The 17,263-nt window shown below is 48.4% G+C and overlaps 1 protein-coding gene across 1 annotated transcript; it reads right to left on the reverse strand.

Moving 5' to 3' along the window:
- Positions 1–1,317: 1,317 nt before the first annotated feature.
- On the reverse strand, positions 1,318–13,861 carry CHGA (chromogranin A). Its single transcript, XM_088539699.1, has 8 exons — positions 13,730–13,861; positions 13,033–13,079; positions 8,767–8,860; positions 8,346–8,414; positions 7,293–7,391; positions 5,345–5,857; positions 4,391–4,845; positions 1,318–1,882 (listed from the first exon to the last, which is right to left on the reverse strand). Exons 1-8 carry the CDS (start codon positions 13,773–13,775, stop codon positions 1,799–1,801), a joined length of 1,407 nt encoding a protein of 468 aa, XP_088395825.1. The 5' UTR covers positions 13,776–13,861; the 3' UTR covers positions 1,318–1,798.
- Positions 13,862–17,263: the final 3,402 nt, after the last annotated feature.

Here is a 17,263-nt window from a genome sequence, read left to right on the forward strand (position 1 = left end):
GAGGATGGTGCTTTCATCTAACAGCATTGGTTTCAATGGCAATATATTCTTTTTCCTCCGCCCTCGTTTGCCAAACCCCTGTGATGGACAGTATTTTGGTTTCACCAGTAAAGCAATATGCAGTAGGTATTGTGGCATTCTCTCTGTAACTGTTCTGAAGACAGAATTGTCCCTTTCCAACACGTAATGAAAATAAATGCCTTACAACATGTTTTACTTGGTTTTCTCTTTATGAGTGGATAGGGCAGAGGCAGACAGCTTTTATGGGAAGCTCATTTTCATGAACTTGCTTTTCACATCCTTCCCCCATTGAGTTGTTTGCAGCTACTCACTTCAGACCTTGTATCACCACTACTGATAGTCAAGGCTAGCTTGATTTAATTTGGTTTTTTACCTTGAAGAGTAGAGAGAAGTAGGCTGTTTATACATCATTGAATAAAGTAGCTGAACATCGTTGGGATTCAGCCTTTATAAGCCATGCTGTTGCTGTGTTTAAGAATTTATTCCTAATGGAGTGCTCTAGGCTGATTCTTGCCTCATCATCCTGGATAGGGAATTCTTGACTTGATTAAAAATCCTGCTAGGTTTTGAGTAATGAGAGCCGTATTTTGACTAGTGCAGAGGGGAGACACAGCCAGCGGGATTAACTTTTGCCAAGCAACACGCGTGTAAACAGAGCGGGTCCCGCGGGCTCTGCTGGCCTCCAAGGACAAGCCCGGCTGCCGGAAGCTTTGGGAGCTGAGAAGCAGTTACCGCTCGCTGGGTAGGGAGCGTTGCCAACAGGCCCCGTATCTTCCCAAACCTGGAGGTTTCTTCCATTTCCCTTTGCTGGGAGATGGGACAGTTGCTTCCATTATCCTTGAGCTATTTATTACCTTTTTGCTACTATTATTTAACTCACTCCTGTCACCCAAACAGGATCATTTTATTAAGTATTGACCCAAAGCATAAGCTTCTAAATGTCTTTCTGTCTGGCTAGCCTGGGGTTAGTCTATGAATTACGGACTTGATCCCTGGCTTACGGAAATACATGGGGTGCCTGCCTTCTTAGCTGCTGGGCTGTATGATACCACAACAGTCCTGCCTGTCCGTGCTGAGTGGCTTCCCTCACGGAGAAGGACTGTATTTTCTGCATGGGCAGTGACAGCCATGTTGTGGGCCCTGCGGAGAGGTTCTTGATTTTTAGTGTTCGGTGCTTTTGGCAGCGCGCACAAGGAGGGAAACTCCACTCAGATGTGTTATGGTAATGACAGACCTTCCTGTTCCCCTTCTGAGCCAGTACAAATCCTACCGCGTGCAAACGACCAAGACTAAAGCTGGAAAAACAAGGGAAGGAACCCACTGCAGTTTTATTTTTCCTTAGATAAATTTTTCTTTATATAGAATATATTACAGTCAGAGTTCTCAGCTTTTAATCAAAAGATAACAAGTTATTGCAGTTTTAATCCAGTGAAACTACCGGTGGTAGGAGAACATTCTAGAAAGCTGTCTTGTTTTAAAGAAAAAAGAAAAACAGAGAGAAAAAAAAGAGAAAATACATATGTAAGTCACACTTCTCAGCTACAGTCATCCAAGGGTACAGGTGGGACTCCATAGCGGACAGAGGAGCATGAAATCAAAGAAGCAGAGATGGGCACGACACTACTGCGAGACGGCAGGCCTGGCTCTGGGGAGATGGGCTTCCTAGGCAAGATGCTACTGCTCTGTCGGCATCTCTTTTAAATCAGTAAATGAAAATGTGGTGTGAAGGGGTGAGTGCAGCTCTGGCTTTTGTGCAAGCGGCGAGCTGGGGGAGTCTTCAGCCCCGTCTCAGTTCGTGCAGCTTGTGGGCGACTTTCTCGAGCTCCGCTTCGATGGCGGCCAGGCTCTCCAGCTCTTGGTCCTGCAACGAGAGCCACCGAGACGCGGGTCAGCCCAGGCAGCCCAGCGGAAGCAAGTCCCAGAGCAGCTCAGTGGTGGGAGGGAGCTGTGGAAACCTCGTGCCAGGCGGGTTTTGAGCCCCTGTGGGACAGGCGCCCTCTCCCGACATGCGTTACCTGGTCCTGCTCTAGGGGCACTGCGCAATAAAACACACAACTGTTGATAAAGCTTTCTGCAAGAAACCTAACTAACACCCTCACCCCAGTTCCTGCATGGGAAGTTATTTTCAGTTATCACCAAATGTGGTCCAGCTTGCAAAGCCTCCTGCCTAGCACGTCTCTCCCTTTCCTCGCGAGTCTGAGGCGTGAGGCACGACGCAGCCCCGCAGCGCGGGGTGCGCAGCGCATCGCAGGCCGCAGCGTGGCCAAGGGGGCTGTCCGCACAGGGTGTCCCTGCTGCAGCCCGGGACAGGCAGAGGCGACACGCACCCGTGGGAGGCTCACGGCCTCCCACACTGCTGGGCCCGGGATCAGGATGGACGGCAGTGCCTGGGGAGGGCAGCAGGGGTCCAGCTCCAAAGGGAACCGTGGCACCCACGCGGCCTCCTCCCACGCTGCTCCGGCGTGGAGAGAGGCTAAGGAAAAGAGGCTTCTCCACTGGGAAAAATAGCAACCGAGGATGCAATCAACTGAAAAGCTTCTGTTGCTCCTCACACAGCAACCCCACTGACGTGGCTCTTGCGCTTCCCTGGCGCAGCCTGAGGCTGCCTCACTTAGCACCTCCGAGCAAACTGGGTCATGGTCACCACGCACGGCTCTGGGCTGACACCACAACCGCTTCTCACTCCGGGCTCGCCTTGCTGGCACTCACAGCTCTGCTGCCTCACAGCACATTATGTACTTGGCCAGAGCACGACACCAGCCCTGCGAGGCCCAGCCTAGTCCCACCAGCACCAGAGCTGCTTTCCTGGCCGGTGGCTCTGCAGGGCCAGCACTTGTATGTGTAGGAGCAACGCTGATTTGTCTACATGTAACTTGAAAAAAAAACATAAGATACCCAGAAAAAGTCCCTTGTTTCTGAGCTATTAAAAAAATTTAAAAAACCTGTCTTCTCCACTGCCAGGCCCTCAGCTGAGCCCCGCAGAGGCCTCCCCGCTTGGCGGAGCTGCTCTTGCTCAGGGCTGGAGGCTGCTCTTCCCTCACTGCCAGGCCCGGGGGCAGCCGCTGAGGCCTCCCCTGCTCCCAGGAGCCCTGAGCCAGCTAAACTAAAAATAATTCTGATTGCTACCATAAACATGGCAGTTCCAGAGGTTCAGCTGCCTCCTTCTCTTTTTCAGGGCTGGAGAGTCTCAAGATCAAAGCGCTAAGGCAAAAACACCCGGGCAAGAACCTAAATAGAATTGGAGGGAAGAGGATGAGGAGGAGAGGAGATGGGGCTGGTGGCGCAGCAGCAGTGAGCTCCTTGCCAGTGCTCCCCACACAGGCATGTGCAGAGATCTTGGAGACAGGCAGGAGACACCTTTGACTTTGCTTTGAACCACAAACTGGAGATGGGCTGAGGATTTCCATGTGCTACGTGGTTATTGCTCTTTGGCCTGTATTTCGGTGCACAATCCAGCAAAAGGGCGTTCTGGAGGCAGGAGCATGGCCGTGGCTCAGCACTGCCTCAGCCAGCTCCTGGGCAGCCGGAGTGGCCTCCCCTGGAACAAGCACCCATAGCCACTAGCTCGTCCCTGTCTGTCCAGCCCTCTTCGCTATCCCAGCGAGCATCAAACACCAGTGCCTGGAGCTGTGCCTCATCAGCACGGTCTGTAGTCACTTCTCCTCTGAGGTGGCCACGCAGAGTCAGGTCACCCCAGGGCCGTCATCCAAAACACATCCGTGAGACACTCCAGCTCCATGCAAGGCCTGGACAGTCACGTCCCTGGTGTGTCTGGTGACAAGTGTGGCTAGCCCAGCTTAGCTGGATGCCCGGGGACATGACGAGTTACCACATGGCATCCCTTGAGGCGCTAGGGAACTAAGTCTTAAGTTTGGAAAGGATAACTTAGATATATGCATACCTCAAAACCTTTTCCACTCCAGTGCCCCAGCTTTCTTGCCTGCTCCTATACCTCTGATTTGCCCCACAGCAGGTGCAACACTACTCACTCCATATTCATGCCAGGGCAAGGCTTTCCTCTGACTTGACGGGACTTTAGGACACAGGAACCTTGTTCTGGGCTACTGGTGCAGCTCTGGTTACTGTGTCCAGCACAGGTCAGCTGGGAGGTCCTGGCACATTTTTTTAAAGACTCATGGGGGAGGAAAATGTTTCTGCAGTAGTTAGTAAAACAAGAAAAACAGTAAAAGCCAACCTCCATAATCTGTGTGAACACCTAAAAGGCCACAGGGCATCTCCTTAATGTCACAACAAAGTAATGATGATGATAGCTGCATAGCAGTTAGGCACGATTCTACATCTCCAAGCATAGCCTGGATTCCCTAGTAATAACTGGACAGGGTTTATTGGCAAGCCTATGTTCACCAACCTCTGTTCTTCTGTTAGCACTGCCTTCCTCATCCTTCTTCTCTTCAGGCATGGCAGCAAGTGGGAAACCTTCACTGCTGTCCTCCTTTGAGTGCCGCTTCCATGACTTTCTCACGTCTTCCTCTGGACTACTAAAGTCATACTTGTGGGACCTGAACACCATTTTCATGGATCTGTCTGGGTCTTCCCCACTGTCATTTTCCTCCATGTGCTTTTTAGATGTCAGTTGTTTGGCCAGCTCATCCATTTTATTCCATCTCTTGGCATCTTCCCATTCCCTGGAGGATTCCTCTTCGATTTCCTCACTTTTGACATTCCTGGACTGGAAGGCATCCTCCTCTGCTTGCATTGCTTCATCCTCCAGGTGATGCCTTCCTCCTTTCAGTCTGTAGGGTTGCTCTTCCTCCTCCTCTGAGCTCCGCTCATCTTTACCAAATCCCAAAGCTTCTTCATTATCTGAAAAAGCATCAAACACAATAGTGAAAACAGGGTATAACCAATTAGATACCACATTTAAACCAAGCCTTAGTTCTTTATTACCAAGGAAGCTAATGTGATTCAAAGTGGAATTCCTGACTAATGTCAACATATGACATATTGCCAACATTTTGGGAATAACCTTTCTTATGTCAGTGACAGACAGGAGGGGCAGCAGTCAAAAAACACTTAGGAAGTTCAGGAAGCAGAAAGGAGTCACCCCAGAGTGCTGTGAACTGCAGGCAGAAACTGGAAGTGAGGCAACTGCAGGGCCTGTGTTACCTAGGTATGTATGTGCCTGTATGGAAGGATGCTTGAGGGAGGAGGAGGCAGATCTGGATGACTGATAGTGGGAGCATTTTTTAAACCCTGTTGATGCCTATTTGAATTTTTAGGCTTTAAAGCCTGTTATCATTCTGTCTCGGGGCTCTTGGCTCACCCTTGCGTGGGTACCAGTGCAGTCGGTCGAGATACGTACCGTCATCTCTTTGCATCACCTCAGACTCCACGTCCTCCTCAGCCAAATCAAGTGACCTCTCTGCTTCGGTAGGGTCCTCCTCCACAGGAGTGTCTCCTTGCTCGTCTTCCCGCTCAGTACGCCCTCCTGTCTCCTCCTTGCTCTCCTCCTGGCCCTGTCTGGACGTCTGCTCTCTCTCCTCCTCAAGCTCCAAGCTGTCACCAGTGCCTCTGGGCTGCTCCTCTTCCTCCTCTGGCTGTTTCTGCTCCTCCTCACCAAGGTCTTCACTGATGCGATTGTCCAAAACCTCTTCCCTCTGGGAATCCTCTGTGCCTCCAATCTCATTGCTCTTTGCTTCCCCATGATCCCTCTTCTCACCAGGGCGAGCTTCCCATGGCCTGGGCTCCCTGTCCTCCAAGCTATTTTTTCCTTCCCCTTTTGGATCTTCTTTCTCATTTTGCTGGATTTTCTCAGCCTCTAGCTCAGCCAGGGACACAGTGGGCTGCTCCTCTTCAGGGTGCCCCTGTGCCTCATCTGCAGAGTGAAGAGCAAGAACCAACACCTCCTCTCAGAGCTCATTGCACAAACAGGGAAGCATTTGTGCTTCTTAGCTTCAGCCCCAGCCTCACTTCCCAGTCTGCTTAACCCACCATGGAGCTGTTCCTCTCATTTAGCAAGTCAACACATGCTTGCAAGTAGGCAAGTCAGGGTGCTGGCTGATGTCTATGCTCCCGAAGAGACATACGGGGCTGAAGTTAACATATGCTGAAGCAGAGCCTGCATTGCCAGCTATCCGGTACCAGTAACACACTCCCTCCTCCCCACATGAAACCAGAGCACATACAAAGTGGAGGGATTTCAGTGTGGCCCTTCCGTGCTCTCTGTGCACGTGGAGGACTGCACGAACACCACACCATTCATTCACCCAGCCTTTGGGAAAGGGAGCCACGCGTTAACTTCTAGGAGAGCCAGAGGGAGCTGGGGCCAGCTCTGCTGAACAGCTAGTGAGCAGCAGTAACCGAGAGCTTAATGGAGCCGGCGTGTTTGCTCTGGCTCGTCACAGAGGGTGAACTCTTCTAACATAGTCATGGAAACCATGAGAGAGGCAAAGAGCAGTGGGTAAGGAAAGGAGAGAAAGCAGGCAGAGCGGAGAGGAGCCGGCAGACCTCAGCGGGACGTGCTGCTGCCCTGGGCCGGGGCATGCCGTGCCCTCGCTCTGGCCTCATGCAGGCTCCTCATCCGTGCGAGCCAGAGGCCAGGGCTCGACGGGCCCCAGCAGGAGAGTGGGCTGGAGCCAGCCCAAGGGAGGCTCCCTGTCCTTGCCTCTTGTTTTTGCTACGTTGGCTGCTGAGGCAGCCGTGAGCGTGGGGAATGTCGTCCCTCATTGGTGCCAGGCAGCTTTGGGTTGAAGTCACGAGGCTGTGTGCAGTGCTGCAGCTCAGCAAATTCACAGAAGCTCCTGCCCCTGGAGCCAGAGCCTGCCAGGAGGCCCCTCTATCAGGGATGCTGTTGCTCTGCTAGAAACTGTCTCATCCCCATCATCTCTTCCTGACATGGAAAAGGGAACAGACTGAACCAAGAACAGGCTGAACCTAATGTCTCAGATACCTGGAAACAGGGATGGTAAGAGCAGACACCAATTGGTTTTGGGTGTATCATGTATTTCAGTACAGGATTTCCCTAGCTGTGACTCATTTTAAACATTAAAAATGAGTGATGATGTTGACAGCAGGGTGGAAGATCTGTATCAGTTGTGTAACTTGGACATCTCCAGTTGCTATAGCTCAGAAAGTACATGCTTTTTAAGCTGGTAAATAAGAGCAAAGCAAACACAAGGTTGCTAGTGTGTGTCAGCAACAGCATCAAAAGAGGCAGAAATGAAAAGCAGATGGATGTATCAAGGCTGTTAGAAAGAACATCCTTGTTTACAGCCAGACTTGGATTTTCTGGGGGTTAGGCTGACACTGACCTCTTTGCTTGTTCTTGTCATTCTGACTTTCAAGGACTTCAGAAAGTTCATCTTCAAAACCGCTGTTTTTCTTCTGTTGCTGAGTTCTCTCACTGGCACCTGTGTCAAAGAGGAGAAAGCAACATTCCCTGTTGTGTTTTAGAAAGCGGAGACAGGAAAATATTTCCGGGTCCTTTTCAATTCTATGTATATTTTCTACAATGCACAAATCTGTAAATGGGTAACTAGAAGGAAAAGCAAGATAAAAGAATGTGTGAAGCAACTGGAGTAACAATGCCCTGTCAAAAACATCCAAAAAGGTTTCCAGAAACCAAATGCAGGAATGCACTTTCTAACCCAACTCACATTTTAATTCAAAGGAGAGAGCTGGCACTGCCAGCCTAGCCCTACAAGGAGCAAAGCTTGGTTCCTGGGAACTACTAATGGGGTTTGGGGATCTGGGCTCCTGAGGATAGCCCATTTTCCCTCTTCTCTATCCTTTGTACAGCTCCTAACCACTGCTGCACCCACTCTATCTTGCAGGCAGCAACCCTCACATATCCAGAGCAAAGGGACTTGCACTTGACCCACAGGAGCCGACTGGAAAATCCCCATCAGTTCAAGGAATCTCTGAGCTGGGTGCTTGCAGGTGCCAATCCCACTCCATGCTGAGTGCCCATTCACTTCTGCCCCACCAGCAGCTAGTGTTAGACCCCCGTGACACAAACAGTGAAGGTTTTCTTGTCTTTTATTCTAGTTCAAGAGCTGGTGGAACAAAGCTACAGTGTTTCCCCTTAGAGTTTTCCTACCACACAGTGCATATACTCTCTAGGAAAACTCTATGCAGCTAACAAGTTACTTTGAGGGTCATTTAAATCATTGGATCTGTACTGGAATTATTCTAAGCAAATTTCTTCCACTGCCCCAGCATTTCTAGTGAAATTCTCACTATATGTACATTTTCTAGGACACATTTGAACAACCCAAAGCTAATGTAAAATTAAAGTAATAAAACACGTAAGGGTCCACAATAGACTAATCTCCTCTTCCAAAATATCTGTATTGAAACTATACCTTGAACAGCAATTTCCTGAAGTTCCTTCAGTAAATTTTGGTGTCGAAGGATAGAAATGATGCGTTCATCTGCAAAAAGGGAGACTTGGTAAGAAGAACAGAAGAACCCAAAACCCCACTTCCTTTTTTTACCCTTTTCTTCCACTGGGTGGATTTGCTGCCACATCTCTTAACTGCAGTTAAGAGCACAGAAGCCCCCGAGAGGACCAGGCAGCTCCACGTCCCCAGTGCCCTGTTGCCAGCTGCCTCTTGGGCCCCGTGCAGCCCGGTGGGGCGGCCACAAGGAAGGTGGCTGTGGCAGGAGCCCGTGCTGGGGCCAGTGACTGAGCACATCGGGGCAGGCTCAGCCCTGGCTTGTGTCCCTGCCAGAACTGCTCTCTCTGAAACCCAGCGTTAGGTCTGAAAGAGCCTTTCCTTGTACCTCCTCTGAGGGTTTCTAGGCATTCCTCGCTGATTGGCAGGGGGTTTGGCTTGGATAAAGTATCAGAGATGACCTCTACAATGCACTTCATCACCTAGAAGGAGACAAAGATGCAGATTAAAACCATGTTTCTTGTTTTTGTTTTTGTTTTTCATATATCTATGTGTTACCAAGGCTAGAATGGAGAAGATGATGGCACAGGTCGTTTTCTGATCGAGCTAAAATTGAATGTTTGTTTTTGCATGTTACCTAGCACAGGAACAGAAGACACTTCCCAAAACTGAAAAGTGAGGAAACACACATGGCAATGGAAAGGGCCTTTCAGCGTGACATACTGTTCCCTGCTGCAGGACATCAACCAGGCTGTGCATGTCGAGAGGTTAAAGGGGAACTGGGTATATACACAGGGAACTCAGAATCGTCCTCTTTTAAAGCGATGTTTCTCGGTCTGTAGCTGATAAAAGGGCTCAGCAGGAGGCTCAGTACAAAGCAAAAAGTGACTATAGCTCTTAAAAAGGTGACCTTGAAATCCTGCCAGCTATTTGAGGCCTAAGGTGGGCACTCTAGATAGACTGCAGCCAAGGATGATGGATGAGGAGAGGTAAATCATACTTTCAAACACTGTGGAGAAATATTGCTCTCAAGCCCTAAGCAAGGAAATTTTGGAGAAATATTCAGCCCTATGTCTGAGTGTTTAAGCCTTCTATTATCGACCAGAAGATCTATATGTGGAGACAGGTTTTCTAAAAGTGAAGAAATTCCTAAACTTCCTCCAAATCATTTGCTACAGCCTGGGGCAGCCTCCCAGATACCATGAACTCTAGGCCTGCCCTTTGCAGTAGTTCTCTTCCTCATGAGAGGAATGAGAAGAGAGGCTAGATTTTATTATCCAGCACTGACATTACAGGCCCAACTCTTTGCCCATGCAACCACATTACCACTGGTCCCACAGCGATTTCCCACTGCTATGCAGATGTGGAAGGAAAAATCAAAATCAGAGACTGGAAGCAAGCTGAAGACACCTTCTTCACACAAGACACACCAACCACACCTTGGCTGTGTCATCGTGATAGACCCAAACAGTCACACAGATGAGAGAAAGCAGATATTGTTTTTGCTGTATGGCACTGGTTAATAGTGCAGGAATCTGTCTGCCCAGCTGAAGGATCATTATTTATAGAGCAGCCTGTAAAGCAGGCAGGGTTCAAAAGTGACAGTTGTAAAAGCAAGGGTAAATAAATAAATAAATAAATATTCAATTAAGCTTTGGAAGGCAAAAAAAATCACTGACTGAACTGTTTTCTTCTGGTGACTTCCGCAGGCAGCCCTAAGAGTCCTGACCTCTCACAAGATGCTGTTCTTGGGAGAGCAGAACACTGCAACTGCAGTAGAAATCAGACACAAGTCAGCGATTTCCACTCATCTACAATGCTGCTCATTCAAGAATTGGATGTATTCATTCATCAGAATGAGCAGTTTTTCATCCTCTACAAGGAGAAAATTACTTTTTGCCATTGCTGTTGCAGGTTACAGTCCTAAAATGTTTAAATATAATTCCTCTTAGCTATTTATGCATTTTGAAGGATTGCATGATGGATTAAAAATGTTGCAGGAAAGATCTAACAACATGAAAGTAAAGAAATTACCTGCTATCATTCTCCTGTACTCTCCATAAAGACTGTTTTTAGCTAACCTAGAGCACTTCTCACTCACTAAACAGAACAAATTCTAACAAACACAAATTCTAGTACATTCCTTCCACCTTTCCAAGCTCTGGAACCCCTCCTTGCAGGAGTAGGTGATGCAGTCTTAGAAGTAAGCACTTTCTCTGCGTGAGAAATAACAGCTTGGTGAAAATAAACACTCTATACAAGCATTTTGAAAGGCCCTAGCTTTGTTTAGGGTGTTTTTCCATACACAGAGAAACACATCAGTCACCACGGAAATATGGTCAACTCTATGGAAGAACTTTGCAACCAGTAAAGATATGAATAGTGTGATTGTTCCAACTATGCTCTCCTTCACTTTTTATAAAAGCAAATGTTGCAAAGTGAGGCATCCAAGGTCATTAAATAATACCCTAAATCAAGAAATGAAGGAGATCCTCTCCAAATGAATGTAATCAAACCTATACAGAAACTCAGACTGGAATTTTACCAGAGCTGTCGTCTAAGTGTGAGCATGTAACTAGATCCTTAAGGGCTGGTCAGACTGTCCCTACATGGAAAAGAAATCTCCAAAGGATCCTGTCCTTACAAGGATATATTTCACCATGTTTGAGAACCACCATATTCAGGCCCTTCTGAACCCTAAGATCACAAATAGGAAACAGTGGTCTTTGAGCACAGGTGGTGGGTGTAACACCAGAGACTGGCGGTTAGGCTTCTCACAGAAAGCTCTTGTTGTTAGAAAAACCTATTTGATGCCTAAGAGCAGCCTGCAGGTTCTGACTTCTCATACCATAGCCCTGAGCCATCCAGAAAAGCTGGGGCGCAGGACATGTCTAAAGCAGTGCAGTGAGCAGGGGGAGCTGCAGGGCTCAGTGCCATAGCCATGCCATGAGCTCCCTGTCCTGCTCTGCGCCAGGGAACCTGGAGTCCCTTCATTGATGTGCTCTGGGTGAAGGTGGCAGAGCCCTAAGGGCTCCTCCTATCTCCGGCAACACAGAATCATAGAATCATTAAGGTTGGAAGAAACCTTCAGAGATCACCTAGTCCAAGACCCCTGAACACGCAGGGTCACCTAGAGCATGTGACACAGGATTGTGTACAAGCAGGTTTTGAAGATCTCCAGAGACGGAGATTCCACAACCTCTCTTGGCAACCTGTTCCAGAGCTCTGTCACTCTCACTGTTAAGAATTTTTTCCTTAAGTTTCTGTGGAACTTTTGGTGCTTCAAAACATTTGGAAGAGAGGTTTGCTCTGATTTTGCTCTGACAAGAGCAATGCACAACCCAAAGGGGAAACGGGTCCAGCCTTCATGGAAGGGTTTCCATGGAGTTGCACCAGCTTCCACAACATTTTGGGGACCAGATTTCACAAGGAAAGTTGTGAGCTTAAGGAATTTTTCCACCTAGTGAGCATCCCTTGGCACGGGTGATCTGAAGGGACAAGTGCCCTGAGCTCAGTTAGTGGCCCAGGCACAGGCCTCCCATAGCCTGAAGCAGCTTCGCAGTGCTGTCCTGACCACTCACAGCCCAGCACTCAGCAGGGCTCCACAGGCTGAAGTTTGTAACAGAGCAACAGCTCCCTAGGCCCGCGCACATCTGACATAGATGAGGCAGCTTTTCTTGAGGCACTTACCCTTTAGGTCATAAAGAGCAGAGTACATTGGAGCCTACGCTGAGACGGACATGAATGTGCCCTCCTCTACTGGGGAAAAGTCTTTTGTAGCTAGAAAATTTCAGACAACAGAAAGGTTCAAGAAGCAGGGAGAAGAGGCCTGGTGTTTGCATTTGGTATGACAATTTCTGTGGAAGTGATTTCTTAATGTGGCACTGAAGATATTGATGCATCTGAAGGCTATAGGTATTATACTATGAGGAAGGCACTTCTGTCAGATCAAAACACAAAATGCACTTATCAAATCTTTCAGTTGCCAAAATCTAGTTGGGATTGCACACACTTGTGAAGTTCAGCTTGGAATGTCAGAGATACACAGAGACATATTCATAGGAGCCCATAGTAGAAGGCTGGGGAGGTCAGCTGAGTCAGGCACTGCAAAAATCCTTTGAGACAAGATGAATGATAGCTGAGAGCAAATGAGCAACCCAAGACAGCCAGTTGTCTATTTTTTTCGGGAACTTGCATGTTTAAATAGCACACACCCCCAAAAGCATATATTCCTAGAAAATGCCCATTCCTGAATCACATTTCTTCCTTCTCTCCCATCTGACTCACCTCCTGTGGGAAGCTTAGAAAAGCTGAAAGTAGGAGGACTAGAGAGGATCATACCCAACCTCCATCCCCAGCCTTGCTATGCTCCAAATTAGCTCGTTTAGCACCTCTGGGCACTCCCTGGGGTGCTCTCCTCCTGGCCAGGTACACAGCAGTGGATTCATAAAGGGTAAATCCTGGCAGGGAGGGAGAGGCCGAGGACAGATCCTGCTGTAGGGAAATCTCTTGCAAATCCCCACCTCAGCTGTCACTTCCTATGGGGTATTTCAGCAGGAGCAACCAAGAGCCAGCCGAGCTAGGCACATACTAAACATCACATCCCTCAACTTACCCCCTCTCCCTCCTATGTCCTCCACCATCTCCTCCTTACCTTAGTGTCCCCTTTATTCATGTCATTCATCACTGGTAGGGAGACAGCTGTAAAACACAGGCAGAGCAAAAGGAAAGATCTTGTTATTTGGCTTGCTCTGGCAGAGAAGCAGAGAACCCCCCCTCCCTGACAAAACGAGAGAAAAGGGGGTGTCCAGCGCTGGTGGAAATGGTCCCTGAAGGGAGGCAAGGCAGGGCGAGGGGCAGGCGGCCGCGGGCGGGCAGCGGCCCGGCGGGGGGCCCGGCGGGTGGTCCGTGACCTTGCGGCGGGCGCTGCCCGCGGTGCTGAGGCGGCGCTGCCCGCGGTGCTGCCCGCGGTGCTAAGGCGGCTCTGCCCGCCGTGCTGAGGCGGCGCTGCCCGCGGTGCTGAGCGGCGCTGCCCGCGGTGCTAAGGCGGCTCTGCCCGCGGTGCTGAGGCGGCTCTGCCCGCGGTGCTAAGGCGGCTCTGCCCGCGGTGCTGAGCGGCTCTGCCCGCCGTGCTGAGGCGGCGCTGCCCACGGTGCTAAGGCGGCTCTGCCCGCGGTGCTGAGGCGGCGCTGCCCGCGGTGCTGAGCGGCTCTGCCCGCCGTGCTGAGGCGGCGCTGCCCACGGTGCTGAGGCGGCGCTGCCCACGGTGCTGAGCGGCGCTGCCCGCCGTGCTGAGGCGGCGCTGCCCGCGCCCGGGCGCCGCCGGAGGGTCGCAGCGCAGCCCCACTTACCCGGCACGGCCAGGAGCAGGAGGGCGAGCAGTCCCGGGCGCCTCATGGTGCTGTCGGGCTGCGGGAGGGCGGCGGGGGCAGGCGGTGAATCTGTCCCTGGCGTGGGGGGATTCAAGCGAGGCGCTGGGGGAGACCAGCACCCTGTGTGTCTACACCAGTGTCTTGGCTGAAGATCCCAGATGGGGTACTGCAGCAATCAGCTCATTTATATATCCCAGCCCCTCGGAAATGGCGTCAGGAGGAAGCCACCTCCTCCGCTCCCCCACCCCCTGCTCTGTCCCTGCACACAGCTGCCCATTAGCATCAGCTACCAACCGGGTGCTGGAGGAGTGGCCACACGCCAGGAGCCTCTCATCCCCCTAGGTGCAGGAGCTGACCAGGCAATGGGCTTCAATAAATGTCAGAGGGTCGGGATCCACCGGCTCCCTCTTCTCACACCTAACATGGGGTGGATGGTTGTGGATGGTGTTTTCAGGAAGGGGATTAGAGTGGGATACACCTCACCCAGCACTGGCCTTCTACAAGAATCTTTGCGTATGTGCCATCTGGCTACCCACCAGTAGTCAACAGTGAGAGACAGTCGTCTCATGTACCCTAGCTAGCATAGCTACCTATAAGTGGCCCAAGGCCTCCTCATCTCTTTTGTTGACCACAGAATGAACCTAGACAAACATCTTTAGAGTAGATGTTGAAATTTTTGGATAATGTTAGAAGGCAGGCATGCCTGTAAAACTCATCAAGACCTGGAGAACCGGTTGCCAGTGACATGTCCCAGATTTTTATGAAAGTCACAAAATCATGCTGGAGTCAGGCTGAATAGTGTTTGTAACCTGTCAGGTCTGTTGTTCAGCTATTACAACTTTTCAAGCAAATGTTAACATGTTGCTATCTGTGCTTCACTGAGTTCATAACAACATGTAACATCACAATGCATCCCACTGCTGAGTACTTCAAAGTTGAAGCAACCAAGATTACCTGATTATCGGTTTCCATGAGTAAGAGGAAGTAACGAAATGTACCATTCTCTCAGTCACAAGCATTTCCATACTCTTCACAAAATGGCTGTCTACTTTTGAGATGCAGCATCCATCAGGGCAACCAACTGAAATCTCTTTTGACAGTGATGCTGATGCTTCTTTAGGACAAGTTCAGTGGAGTTTTACTTCTAAGTCATAACTCTGCTGTTCATTGCTGCTGCTAAGCTGGGGAGTTTATTATTGCTAAGGCAATATCAGAGGTCAGAAAGGCCAGGGACTTAGATCAGAAAGCAAAACTCAGAAACAACACACTGCCCTTCTCCATCCTACCCAATTACACCCAAGAAGCAGAAAGAATGGATTTGTCCAAAGATGACAAGAGCTCTTCCAGGAGACTAAGGAATAGAGATTACACTGTAGGTTTTTACCATCTCTTTTCATATAGCCATGCAAATATGCCCCCAAATGTACTCTCAAATGGCCTCTAGTTTCTATCTGCTTTAAACTCATGCCTCAAAAGCCAGATTTGGATTGTAAAGCCCACTCATAAAAAATCAAAGCTCCCCATGTCTGTTGTTGTGTTTTCTCTTCAATAGTAGAGAAAAGCTGGAAGTAGATTGATTATCTGAGCAGTGCTTTGTGCATGATATTGATTGATGGTAAAATGTTTATGAGACTGTGAAACAGGCACCCATGACAGTTCCTGTTGCATGGGAAACCTGCAGCCTCCAAGAATAATAGATATCCCTTCCTTTTTTTTTTTTTTTTTTTTTTTTTTTTTTGAGGTTGTTAATTTTTGTTTGTTTGTTTGTTTGTCATATACAGTGGCCTTTTACTTTTCCAGAGTACACCACATCATTTTAGTCTTCCTGAAATACTGATCGCACAGTCTTAGGCTGAAACACTGAACGTTATTGAGCTTGTTAATTCCTATGTGTTCCTAACAAAGTAAAGCAGATTGATCTGTTTATCTAGCTATGTTTACCTAGTCAATATTTATGTAGCCTTACATATAAATATTGATCTTATTTAGGGCTATAAATTAACTCAGTTCTAATCCAGTTGCTTCCAGGAAACACTTTTCTTCCCTGGGGCCCCCTTCTTAGAAATGTAGCAGAATATGGAGTGCCCAAGACTGTGTATTTCCTCCCTTTTTTCAAGGCATGGTCTTGCATCCATTGAGTCCATTGAAACAGAGGGTCTAAATGTTTCCCAGGTCCATCATAAATTCATCATCCCCCGCCCTCCCCATATGCTGCTACAATGGGAGAATGCATGATCTTTTTTTTTTTTTTTTTTTTTTTTTTTTTTTTGCCCTAGGGAAAGTGTTAATCCAGCAATCAGTACTTCTGCTATCAGAATTTGTCTCATTAGGCACAGCTATATTAGGAACTGTCAAAGTAAAGCAAGTCAGAGAAAGATTTATGTCAAAGAGCAAAAGTGATCAAATAAGAATGTGAAAGTATTCTGCCACTCTGAGAAAGGCAATTGCAAAAACAGACTTGAAGGTAAGAGGGTTTTTGAGTCTCTGAAGCAGTTTGTGTTTTAGTATATGGAGGACAGGAGTAGATTCCTAGTGTCTTGCAAACCGATGATGGTGGGCATTTCCTACCAATTCATTCTTACAAACAAGCTGCTTATGTCTGTAGAGATCATTTCATTTTTATTTTTTTCCTTCATAACTATCCAGTTTCTAATACATGAAGCATGATTAGAATTACACAGCCCACAGTCACTAGCATAATGTGAACAGGGAGATGAATTATTCTGGTGGAAATAGGATGGTGATATTTGCCCTCCTAGCCTGAGAGCTGTCTTAGAAGAGGGGAATGCCTAGATCAATAGCAATAATACCCAGTGCTGTTGCATCACCCATGATCTGAGCTGATCAAACATGAGTCAGGGTCAGTCTGGAAGTTATAGGGATGTATTAACATCTTCCTGTGCTCAAGCTCATACGCTCAGGACATTGTGTGGCTCATGCACTCTTTGCATTCAACATTTAAGAGCCACATTTTTTTTTTTTATTTCAGAATTCAGGAAATAAAACCAATGGATCTGGGGAATGGCTGTGAGCTTACTGGAAGAGATTCCTTCTCTAATGTCTAAGATGAAACCGAATTGACACTCTACTGTGCATGAAAACACATCACTTTTCAGAAGACTTATTTGATTTTACAGCCCTGGGAACTGAGGCAGAGAAAAAGTCTAATTTTTACGAAGATATAAGAAAGACTTGAAGCCAAGGCAGAGCTACTGCTCACACTCTAACCAAAGAAGGCCACTAAACAGCAACAACAGCAACAAAAAAACCCCAGCAACAATTAACTTCTTCCTTAAGAACCCAAAGATGGATAATGTCTGTAAGCTTGCCACCAAATTGGTGGTAAGATCTATTGAAACAGCCACATCATACCTTTGCCTCTGTCCCACATCTTAATCAGTCCTCTGCTCTCGCCTCTCCATTCTCAGCACAAGCCACTCTAGCCTGTCAGTAAACAGAAAAGAGCTTCAAAGCTCAGACTGCTCTTGTGAATACCCATCCACACTGCTAAAA

This window comes from Tinamus guttatus, unplaced genomic scaffold, assembly GCF_059628265.1.
Source record: "Tinamus guttatus ecotype Peru unplaced genomic scaffold, ASM5962826v1 Tinamus_guttatus_pri_ptg000048l, whole genome shotgun sequence".
Classification (NCBI taxonomy): Eukaryota; Metazoa; Chordata; class Aves; order Tinamiformes; family Tinamidae; genus Tinamus; species Tinamus guttatus.

Bases quoted from the DNA above. Each gene is read 5' to 3' on its own strand.
- CHGA (XM_088539699.1), bottom strand. From the start codon at position 13,775: ATGAGGCGCCCGGGACTGCTCGCCCTCCTGCTCCTGGCCGTGCCGG. The intron at 13,080-13,729 runs GTAAGTGGGGCT...TGTGTTTTACAG, and splicing joins CCTGCTCCTGGCCGTGCCGG to CTGTCTCCCTACCAGTGATG. The intron at 8,415-8,766 runs GTACAAGGAAAG...CCCTTTTTGCAG, and splicing joins CCTAGAAACCCTCAGAGGAG to ATGAACGCATCATTTCTATC.